At 37.9% G+C, this 12,304-nt stretch overlaps 1 protein-coding gene across 1 annotated transcript; it reads right to left on the bottom strand.

The window, feature by feature from the left end:
- Positions 1-1,345: 1,345 nt before the first annotated feature.
- On the bottom strand, positions 1,346-4,717 carry LOC133456273 (G2/M phase-specific E3 ubiquitin-protein ligase-like). Its single transcript, XM_061734735.1, has 7 exons — positions 4,644-4,717; positions 4,204-4,563; positions 3,483-3,795; positions 2,775-2,956; positions 2,515-2,687; positions 1,765-1,979; positions 1,346-1,665 (listed from the first exon to the last, which is right to left on the bottom strand). The coding sequence occupies exons 2-7, from the start codon at positions 4,483-4,485 to the stop codon at positions 1,412-1,414; spliced, it is 1,419 nt and encodes a 472-aa protein (XP_061590719.1). The 5' UTR covers positions 4,486-4,563; positions 4,644-4,717; the 3' UTR covers positions 1,346-1,411.
- Between the last annotated feature and the right edge of the window lie 7,587 nt (positions 4,718-12,304).

Raw genomic sequence — 12,304 nt, forward strand, 5'->3', positions numbered from 1 at the left:
TTAGGTGGCGAATGGTCTTCCATGGATGTGTGGATGGCTTTAGCCGAACTATAATATACTTACAGTGTCTCAACAACAACAGGGCCTCAAGTGTCCTGGGACTGTTCTGTACTGGAGTACAGACCTTTGGTCTCCCTCTAAGGGTACGTTCTGACCACGGTATGGAGAACACAGGGGTTGCCAGATATATGTTGGAGAGACGAGGGCTGAACAGAGGCAGTGTCATTACTGGTCGCAGTGTCCATAATCAGCGAATCGAGCGTTTATGGGCGGAGCTTAACAGAGTTGTATCATTCCACTTCATCAACCTGTTCAATTTCATGGAAAATGAGGGCGTATTGGATTCAACAGATGAACAACACCTGTTTTGTCTCCATTATATCTACTTGCCAAGAGTTCAAAGGGCAGCTGCAGAATTCCAAAATCAGTGGAACAACCATGGATTGTCTACAGAGGGAGGACAGACACCTCTACAACTGTGGCACAGAGGTGTTCTCCAGTCTGCTGGAGCTGGTGCTACTCGTGACATTTTTGATAGACATGATGCCTTTGCAATTAATGAAGAAAACCCTCCTGAGTTAGAAACTGAGAACAATGTTGTTATTCCGGAAAATAACTTCACTGTGAATTCAGCAGTTATGGACAGGATTCAACATACAATAGATCCATTGAGTGATGATGGTAATCATGGTATCAATTTATTTTTAGGCGTGCTACATTTTCTTAATCAACATTAACAAGGCAACATAACACTTGTTGTAGTTTGTGAACAGAAGTTTACTGTATCACCCTGTGGCGAGCTCTTGTGTTTTATTAAATATGACTGATTGATGTATATGACCTCATCTTTGCGTTATGAAAACAAAAAACAATACAAAAAAAAGATTACGGTATGTAACTGTCAAGTAACAAGTAAGAACAGTAAGGAGCACATTAACTGTAATAAAATAAACCACCTCAAAATCACATCAATCAGCCCGGAAAATAAATGTTCTCAAAAAAAATATTTCAACTGACCCTCCAAGGCAAAACAGGGTTCCTAAATTCAGTAATATTACTCTCCCCTTGGTGTCTATAATACCCTTGGTATTTTCTAAATGAAAGTCCCCAATGTCTTTGAAATCAGTGTAAATGTGAAAAAGTGGCCATCTATTATGTGTTGGCCTAAACTATGATGTAACTGTGAGGTAGCAAGTAACGTTAATTGGTACACAACTCTACACAACATTATTAAAAACTTCACTAACATTTATCACTATTCTGCTTTATATTCTAAAAGCAAATAAAAACAGCTAAAATCATCAAATAATATACTCAATGTCATATCCCCAAAATATGAATAAATGAAATGGTCTCAGCAAATTTTCAACGGACCATACGAGGGAAAACAGGGTTCCTAAATTCAGCATTATTACTCTCGACCAAAACCCTGAGTATTTTCTAATGCATAGTCCATACTGTCTTTGAACTCAGCGTATGTGTCACAAAGTGGCAGCTTCAGACAGTTGATGCATGTATTGGCCATAGGCAAACAGCGTCCTGGGGTTACAGACTGGTCATGTAGGAAATCAATTGTTGGTTGAGGAGAGAAGCCAATTGGTGGGACGATGCTTGCACCAGTTGCAAAGGCTAAGACATCGCTTAGCTTTGAGGCTCCGGCCTCCTCTAATACACGGAAAAAAACAACAAAAAACAATGTCAATGTACAGAAAATATCACACTATATTGTCATGAGACAGAGCCATATCCAACACCAATATTTACCCTCAACATCCAGCAAGTAATCTCTCCAAAATGGCACAACACGTTCCTCTGCCATTCTTTTGTTGCTTCCTGCTACAGACAGTCTAATTTGGAAGAGCTGATCCATGGAGTTGGCTGTGAGTGGAGGTGGTTGATGGCACAGCAAGGGTCTAAATCTCTCCGGGTACATCCTCATGGCATCCAGGACACCAAGGGTTTTCAGTCCCTCTTTAAATCTGCAAAGATTAAAAGATGACACAACAAAATATATCCTTCAAACTACTAATTCAAAATGCCAGCAGAGGTTAAATGACATCTAGGCTGCTAAAACATTTGAAATGTTTAAATTTACATTTCGTCAGTCCGTCAGAATCTGAAATAATTCACAGAATATACGATCAATCATCATTTTAACCTTTTTAACTCAAGACACATGAAAACAATTAATTATTATTCTCTTTTAACTCACTCTTTCTAATGAATTGCTATGTTAATATATGAAAATCATGAACTATCATTTTAATCAGGTCTTTCCATGAACTATGATTATTTTCATTCAGTATATCCTGTTTTAAACAACATTTTATCATATTCAGTATTATAATCATGACAGTCTTTTTAACCACATTTTGCCATGAACTATTATTATGCTCAGCCATTAGCTCTTGGTTAGGCTTAGCTTTTTATCATGTTCACTCTTATAACCATGAAACTGTTGTAAAAACCACCTGTCATCTTTATACTAAAAACTTTCTGAATTGCATTACAAACCTTTCAAATGCCCCAGAGACTCTGTGGACCGCCTGGAACATGACAATATCTTGAACCAACAGATATCTGTCTTCAATGCATTTTAATGGCCTGAGACACCCAGCATTTGCCAGATAATCTTGCAGTGGTTCTGTGGCACGCATCAGATCCTCAAAAGATGTACTTTCAGACACCTAAAAGCAGCACACAATATAAAGACAGAAAAAATTAGCCATAGCATAGCAGAACATAATGTGTATTTATTCACTATATATTCTGACCTTTTTTACTTTCTCGTAGAGGTCTGCATCAGCAATGTCCTCCAGAACAGGCTTTATCGTGGAACTGCCACCAACCAGATGGGAGTACAGCGCTGGTGTAAAGAATCCTGGTGGAGGACCGCCATGTACCAGGCTTATAGCAATGGCCTGCCCAGCAATAAAATATCGATCCTCTCTTAAAGCTAGAACAAACATGGCATAGAGGGAGAACATCGATAAAAATATATGGTACAAACTTACAGACATAAAATATGTTCAGTAAAAGCTGTGTGACATCCAGTAGGTGGCGGCACAGGACAAGAAATGACTGACACTTCACAAAAAAGAGTTTATAGCCACTTCCACAGCAGAACTATCTAGAATATTTAGTTCCTGCACCCTCTCGACCGCAAACTACAGGGTTTCCTGTGTTGTCTACGTTTGCACCATAGGAACATGTTCGTGAAACATTTTGAAAAGTAGACAATTTTGAAGATCATTCCAATGGGACAAAATTGACAGAAAAATGTTAATATTGCCAAAAGATATAAAGAGTACTTAAAGGTTAAACACAAATAATAATGTACAGTAGAAGCTACTTATAATTAAAGGATGGAGTAATTAGACTGCAAAAAAATGGCATAAGATGTGAGCATAATAATGAAAAAAGATTCAAAGAACAATAAGCATGCAGAGTTCCCAAAATACATATGTGTTTTTATCACGTACCTGTGCTGTCCAATGCTAGGTTCAATCTCCCTGCCCTCCCCTCAAACATTGGTGACACTGCAAGGGCTTCCATAAGCAACCGCAAGAATTCCCTTCTCGGGCCACCAAGGTCCACAGCCTCTTCACTCAGTCCCAAGTCATCAGAGAACTTGATCTTCATCTGATACTTGGGATTGTAGGATAGCCTCTTGAATGCCCGAAAAGCACCATCCAGCACTGAGGACCTGTTGATGTTGAATCTGCATATCTGGGTGGGATCAATTTGAGATGCAAGACTGAGGAGGACTTCTTGTGCTGATTCTGTGTTTGTTTGCTCAGATACCCTGTTGAGTGAAATAAAGAAGAAAGAAATATCAATAAAGTGTAACAATTATCTAGTTTTCTGCATAAAATGTGATAAAACAATAAAAGTTAGTTTCTTCAAAGATAGCCACTGCATCTTCAGTGTTAGTAGAATGTAACACTGTGGCTAACTATACAATTTATCAGAACAGAAAGTACTGTTTGATGTAAAAATTATTTATTATGTAGAATGAAAAAGACTGAGATCAATGATCATTGATCAGGTCTTGTCCTCAAAAAACAAGCTGTCAATGGCATGGTTATCTAGATATAACAACTACAAATTTGCATCTCTTAACCATCTGAAGCATCTAGCTTCTAGCCTAAATGTTTATGAAGAAACCAATTGAACAATATTTGATTCATGGGCTACATACACATGACTCTGAAGACTAGCCATTATAGCCTGGTTAAGATCCTCATCATCAGAAGAGAGATCTGAGGTTGAACCCATGATGGACAGGTAGGCAGCATAGTGGTCAGTCCTCCCTGCATCACCACTGGGTGCACTGGGTGCTTCTGGTGGTTCAGCTTCAGTCGCAATTTCAACCAATGCTTGTGGTGCAGAGAGCAGTGTAGCTGTCGCGGCGGTGTCACTGGAAGCATGTGGGGTGGCAGGAGGCTGAGTTGAAATTTGGTTTCCCCTGGACCGTGTACACATATAGCCTCCAGCTTGGAAGTTGTTGGATGCTACTGTGGTGTTAATCTCCACACAGTCATCTGAATCTGTGCTGTCAAACTAAAACAACAAAAAATACAAAATGTTGGAATTATTCTAAAAAATGACATCTGGATAAGCATTCATTTAAAATCCCTTACCTGAAATGGAAGATCCCTTCCTGGCCGTATGTACAACGCTTTTGCTTTAAAGACTTTATGGATAATGAAGCCATTCAACTCCTGGCCATCGCGCAGCTTTGGTGACACCAATTTGTTGCCACATCCCATCAACAGTTCAACACTGGGAAAATAATAAGAGAAGAATAAAGAAAAATAGAAAGAAATAGGAGTCAATTACAAGGCCAGTTTCAATCCATCATGTAAAATTATAATAAGGTAATACCTGACATCCTCTGGAATTTTGTTTTGGAATGCCTCTCGAATCTCTGCAATGACTGTCCTGTTGTCCCATGTTTTCATTATCTCAGGCGCTTAGAATTAAGCCATTCTCATGAAGTTTTCTTTTTGTTTTGTGTTTACAAACTTCATCCCATGCAGAATGGGGTAGCAGGATGACATCTTTGTTGAAACTGGGATGGTGCTGGGATTTAGGCCTGGAAGAAAAAAAAGGAAGAGTGCACTGTAATTGCATGTTGTCAGTAAGACAATATTTTTGTTTTTTGTACATATTAAATTGGTGAATAATTTCACCTTAATATATGGGTAAGCTTATGTTTCACTTTCAGATGATTGCCTGGAAGTGGAGCAATTCTAAAGCCTGGAATACACTGTACAATTTTGTAAATGTACTTGTTTAATGCCAACTCACACTGTATGAGTAAATCAGCCATGATGTGAGGCACAAGTGTAGCAGTTGTGAAATGGTTGTGTTGTCATCCTTCAGCCTATAAGCAACCATTTCACAACTGCTACACAAGCTCATGATTTCTGTGCTCACACTGTACGGTGCGATCCTTGGGTGCGACGTCATGCAATGCTCACACTGGCATTAAACAGGAACATTTGCAAAATTGTACACTGTATTCCAGGCTTTAGAATCGCTCCACTTCCAGGCAATCATCTCAAAGTGAAACATGAGCTTACCCATATTAATATGAAATGATTCACCAACTTATGTGCAAAAAAGTCAGCAGAACAAAAATACAATGGATTTTTTTACAGGATAGGCAATGTGTCTCATAAATCCAAAAGGAATGAACAAGCAAGCAATCCATAGGCTACATGAAAAAGATGTCTGGTTTACTTAAGTCGAGCCAGGTTTTCAATCATACTGAAAGACTGAGGTACAATTTTACATCTTTTTTTTTTTCAAAAAAACCTGAGCTTTAAGAACATGCATGCTGTGATGTCATGAATGTAGAAAAATTGATATGACCAAATAAATTTCACACATATGGTAAACATAAAAAAAATATTATTACGTTGTGTTCTTTTAGGTCTTGAAGATTAGAGGAAAGATAATCAAGGCTCTAACTATGATATAAGATATTATTTACAAAAATTGCCCACTAGCCTGGTAGGTCTGTCATGAAAACAGCCTGTTTGCAGGGAGGCAGAGCCACAGCACAACCCTGACATTCACATGAGGTTCAGACAATTTTGTGAATGTTTTATGACGTAAACACAGGTTCTCCTTCATCTCAGGCCCATTTAGTGGCCTCAACTTGCATATAATGCATAGGCTACATGGTAATTTACGCATTAGGCTATTTATTAGGATCTGCGGTAGATTTAGATTTTGCGAGTTGATAATTTGCAGTGCGAATAGAAAATGACATTCAGTCATCAGTGCGACTTCGACAGAAACTGTAGTAGCCTGCATCTTTCCGAAGCGGAAAATGAGAGCGATGCAAGTCAGGACAATCCTTTTTTTTAATGAAAGCGGGACATTTCGGCCGCTTTCAATCAAGCCGTAGGATCGGGTGTTAAATCCTCCGCTGATTGATTTTTAACCACTGAATTCCTTAAAAAATGCGCACGACCGGGAGGTTTACCACAGTGGACCACAGGTGCCCTTGTGTTATAGGCTGGCCTACTAGAGACAAGTTTTAATGTGGCAGCAAAAACATTGCTGATGCTAAAAACAGACCCACGTGAACCGCAGCTCGCGCTTTAATGTTATTAAGCAGTCCATTAGGCTCAATTAATCCACTAAATGAAATGATCTTACCTTCTCCTCGACCTGCTGGAAGCCCATCCGCCGAAGTACTGTTGTGTTTGAAATCGAGGTTGATTTGCTTGGTTCCCATTAGCCCGAGAGGACCCGCTCTGCCCGGACACACCTGCAGCTCCAGGTCTGAAGAGCCGCAGCATCTGCTCATCCACCGCGCTGCCTGACGGCTGTTGGTTGCGGTTCGAAATGTCCGACATTGTGGTTATCACATCTGAACGAGTTAAAATGTTATTTAAAAGTCCAATTGCCACATTGACACGGTCCTGGTCGACCATTTTCACATGTTAACCTTGTCGTTGAGATCCAGCCCCCGGGTCTGGCAGTCAGAAGGCGCGCCGATTTTTTCCAGTGGCCAGCCGCGGTACTGCAACCAAAAATCCCATGCGGCCCAGAAAGCTTTTTTCCCATAGACCGCAATAGTAAAAGAGAAGCCTCTAAAACTGTTCACAGGACGCCTCCAGCTGTAATCACCGGCAATTACTAATCTTTGTATTCTATATTTTTAAGTCATGGACTTTATATCCGTCAAAAATGTTTTATAACGGCCAGAAAAGTAAAAGAAAAGTCTCTTTCTGGGCGTGACGTCACGGCTGACGTCACAGCTGTGTCCGTGCATTCCACGGATGTTTTATATTAATATATATTATGTAATTATATTATATTAATACATTAATAATATATGTAATGCTATACATGTAATAATATACATTAATTAAGATATTATATTAATACATATTATATTTATAGACCCCTTTCCGTGTTTGTAAACAAGTATGACGTAGGCATGCTGCGCGCGCATTGTTGCGGCAGAAAGACGGAGTTCATAACAGTTTACACCAGCCGATTGATGGAAAAAGATCGTGGAAATTACGTTACTAAACTAACTTTGGCGGATGGAAAGCAACTTCCTTCCCGGAGGAAGATATCACAAAGTGGCCCGATGTCCAATGGCCGGATATTCATCTGTATTTGGTTGAGAAACCTAGTGTTTACACTCAGGAGAAGCTGCGACACTGTCAGCAGCTGTCACAGCTGAAGTTTGTAAAGAATTATGACAGTCAACTGAATGTATTTTATACACTAGACATTTTAAGTTATTTTATTGTTTCATATTTATTTAATTTATCTCATTATTTTTGTTAATTTACTGTGTCCCCTTTGTTTCTTAATGAGTTTCATTAAGCATTTTCTTTGAATGAAAGCCATGTCATGTGTACCTTTGTCTGTGCTGAATGAATGAAGTTGATAGTTATTTAAAAAAAAATAAAAATTAAAAATTATATGAGCTTTTTTGTCCATCCTGCATCTCACATTATCACCATTAATTCCCACTAATATGATAAAAAGAAAAACATTAAAAGGCATATAATGCAAAATACTGTTTTTTAAAACTTAGTTCATTATTTTTAGGTAAATTCATTATTTTTATTTGAGGGTTTGTGGGGATTAATATATCTATAATATACCTGAGTTTGATATACAACACATATAGTGAATATATGTATATTTGTGCAGCATATTTACAGCTGTGGAAGTTGGATGTTTGTAGCTTTAAAAAGAGAAAATAATCAATACATTTACACAATCAGTGAGAAAAAACAAATAACTCCGGTAGTTTATTAGCAAAATTTTAATAGTCAAGTAAATCATTAATGGCTGATATTCAATTCCTAGTCACAGCTCCAAATCACTGATGAGAAAATAAAAAAATGTCAAGACTTGATGTTATTATTCAGAACCCTTATTTCTAGGATTTTTTCGGAACAACACTTTTGCTAAGGTTTGTGAGACTAGCACACACAATAACAATATCATCATTATTCCTCTGGGAATTGCAAAAAATGTATGTTCCGCAGGATTTCGATTTGTACACCCGTACACACAACAGCTGGTGGACATGTTGTTCTTCTATAACGTTACTGCAACTCCAAAAACGCAACTTAAGAAACAAATCTTCCCTCGCTCCATTCAAACTCATACAACTTCTACCGCTCTTCTGCCGCAACAATGCGCGCGCATCCTGTGATGACGTAGGCTGGAAAGGGGTCTATTAATACTCGCGTCATTGCCCCGGGGCATCATGGGAGGCCCCAGAGCATCATGGGAGGTGACTCAACTGCGCATGCTCTATGGGCCGCTGTATGCGGAAGTAAACCCGGAAGTCAGAGATTTTTTCGGCTTATGCGCTGGCTGAGCAGAATGCATTGAAATGAATGGGCGGCCATTTTTAGTCTCCGATCCAGTTTCTATAATACATCCATGTTGAGATCCCACTGGAGAGATACATCCGGTAGACCCGTGAAGAGCCAATCAGAAAACTGGAAATTCAAGTTGACTTCCGTTTCAATCAAACTCTCACACACACACTAGTATACTTGCACACATCACATATTATTCACTCATACATTCACTATCATGTTGCTCATACATTCACTATCATGTTGCTCATACATTCACTATCATGTTGCTCCATCCATAACAGCGTGTAGGAGAGTTTGAATAATATAATAATATTAATAATATTAAATAATTAAAATTCATATAAATATATAAATAATATAAATATCAAATATATATATACATGTAATAATAATATCAAATTCATATTAAATTAATTTAATGTATATATAATAAAATAAAAATAAAAATGTATGAATTTAATATTACATTTAATTATTATGAATAATATTAAATAATAATATAGTATTAAGTGTGTGTGTGACTATACTAGTATATGTGTGTGATACTAGTAAGTGTGTGTGACTATACTAGTAAGTGTGTGTGACTATACTAGTAAGTGTGTGTGACTATACTAGTAAGTGTGTGTGACTATACTAGTAAGTGTGTGTGACTATACTAGTAAGTGTGTGTGACTATACTAGTAAGTGTGTGTGACTATACTAGTAAGTGTGTGTGACTATACTAGTATATGTGTGTGACTATACTAGTATATGTGTGTGACTATACTAGTATATGTGTGTGACTATACTAGTATATGTGTGTGACTATACTAGTATATGTGTGTGACTATACTAGTATATGTGTGTGACTATACTAGTAAGTGTGTGTGACTATACTAGTATATGTGTGTGACTATACTAGTAAGTGTGTGTGACTATACTAGTATATGTGTGTGTGACTATACTAGTAAGTGTGTGTGACTATACTAGTAAGTGTGTGTGACTATACTAGTAAGTGTGTGTGACTATACTAGTAAGTGTGTGTGACTATACTAGTAAGTGTGTGTGACTATACTAGTAAGTGTGTGTGACTATACTAGTAAGTGTGTGTGACTATACTAGTAAGTGTGTGTGACTATACTAGTATATGTGAGAGAATATGATAGTCAGTGTGTGTGACTATACTAGTATATGTGTGTGACTATACTAGTATATGTGAGAGAGTATGATAGTTAGTGTGTGTGACTATAGTAGTAAGTGTGTGTGAGTATACTAATGTTTGTGAGAGAGTATGATAGTAAGTATGTGTGTGTGTGACTATAGTAGTAAGTGTGTGAGAGTATGATAGTATGTGTGCGTGACTATACTAGTGTTTGTAAGAGAGTATAATGTGTCATGTGAGAGCAAACATGAATTATTTCCTAAACGGCCTCTCATATATTGTGACAATAGTGACAACTAAGCTCAGTTCAATCTTATATTTGGTATTTGTTCATTTATATGCTGCTGTTTGGAACAACCTCATAACGTTTTAGATGACTGTTTAGACTTGTTATCATTAACTTCACCATCTTCAGAGACTCTCCAGTCTTCTGCTGTCAAACTCTCTCAGAATTCAGGACACATCTTATTAAATTATATTGAAGAATCTTGCATCTGTTGCATCTCCCAGTCCACTTGAGCATGTTCACAGGTTCCTGTGTTATCCAGTTAATATGACAATTATGCAATAAAATGAAACCTTCACAGTCTCTCTGGAGTTTTTTCACTTAAGAGGAAGACCTTTCTGACTGGAAATAGCAACTATGTTATAGTTACATTGCAAGCAATGATACTTCTTATTATACAGTATTCTCAGTGATATGAGAAAACTGGTGTCTTTGATCTATGGTATTATCGGTTCTTACATCATTAATGACAAAAACCCATGAACATCAGCTCCTTTGTGTCACTTCGTGGTTTTAGATATTTGTCACATTGCCCATCCATCCTTCACTGGCAGATGCAGCTGCTGCCACATCTGACTGTGGAGTTTTCCTGTGTTCAGATCAAGGAGATGAAACTGCACTGCAATAATTCTTATATTCTCTTCAGTCTGATATCATAAAAGAATAACTTGTTATATTATGAAACTAGAGATATTGCTTTAATTGTAATTGTATACACAGTTTTGTGTGCAGTCTAGTTCTGTGTGGGAGCCAAAGTGTTATTTAGGTGCTTCTACTTGATTTTTGTTGGTTTATTAGTTAATGTTAAAATAAATAAATAGTTAATTTCATTGAATAAATAGATCATTAAAATAGGTAAAATGTTATTAAAATGTTAATTTAAGAGAGGTTAAGAAAGCTTGTTTTTGTAACTGCTTGAGATTTACTTTCATGTTACTGTCGCTTTAAGAGAGCAGAGCAGAAGGAGCAGAGGCTGTTGAGGTTTTGTTAGGATAGAGCCAAACAGTTTTCTTACCGTAGTGCTTTTTGTTTTGGAAAACTGTGGAATAGGATAACTCCTGTAACTAGATGCCGTGGAAATTAAGGAATAAATCTACTTTTGATTCATCTTTTTACATCGGAGTCCTGTGGATGTTTTTTCCATGCTGTGAAAGCACACGAGTCAAGTCTACTCTGGTTCAAAGCTTCAACTCCCACATTGTAAGAAAACTGGCTCAACTTGGATGAATGGAAGGATAAAAAGGACTGGATGCCACAAGGAAAGAGGAATCACCTACAACAGGATAAATGGTCGTGAGTAGAGCCAAAGGAAAGTCAAGAAAGGTGCTGAGTAACCTGCTAGTTAGCCAATTAGCGGCAACAACATTGCTAACGGAGCAGCATGCTACTTTGATAGCTTCAATCTTCAGACTGCAGATAATACACTAGCTGTTGTGTAGTTTGTGGACAAGCTATGGAGCACAAAGATAATGATTCAGACTCACTTGTGGATGTTAGAGCAAAGAAATTCTCTGTGAAGGCAATGGAGGAAAAGCTGCAACGTGCTGTTGGCACACGCAAGGCCAAGCTGGCTAAGCTAACAGGTAAAATGAACCAGATTCGTCATGCTATGGATGAAAAGGGTGACAGCAGCTTAGCAGTGGTTCAGACCAAAATGGTGGAGTTTAACAGACTCTTTGGAGAGTTTTGTGACTTGAATATCAGTGTTAAAGAGACATTACACCAACTTTCTGTGGAAGACATGAAAGAGGATCAAGCTAACTGGTTCCAACCTAAGGCTGACAGCTTTAAGGAATTTGCAGAGAAATCTGAAGCTTGGATAATGGAAGCTCAGCTACGTGTTGAAGAAGCTAAAAGATACAATGAAGCAGTTCAGCCATCTGACAGCATATCCAGTGCACCTTTACCAAGATTAAAGGCAAGTTCTGCGCATTCTTCACGCACATCATCATCAGCTTCATCTACTCGGCTAAAAGCAGAATTGGAGAGAGCTACATT

Source organism: Cololabis saira, chromosome 12 (genome assembly GCF_033807715.1).
Source record: "Cololabis saira isolate AMF1-May2022 chromosome 12, fColSai1.1, whole genome shotgun sequence".
NCBI classification, from domain to species: Eukaryota; Metazoa; Chordata; class Actinopteri; order Beloniformes; family Belonidae; genus Cololabis; species Cololabis saira.

Coding starts and splice junctions, on each gene's coding strand:
- LOC133456273 (XM_061734735.1), bottom strand. CDS start 4,485: ATGTGTACACGGTCCAGGGGAAACCAAATTTCAACTCAGCCTCCTGCC. Junction 2,688..2,774: donor TCTACGAGAAAGTAAAAAAG/GTCAGAATATAT, acceptor TGCTGCTTTTAG/GTGTCTGAAAGTACATCTTT. Junction 1,666..1,764: donor TTACTTGCTGGATGTTGAGG/GTAAATATTGGT, acceptor TCCGTGTATTAG/AGGAGGCCGGAGCCTCAAAG.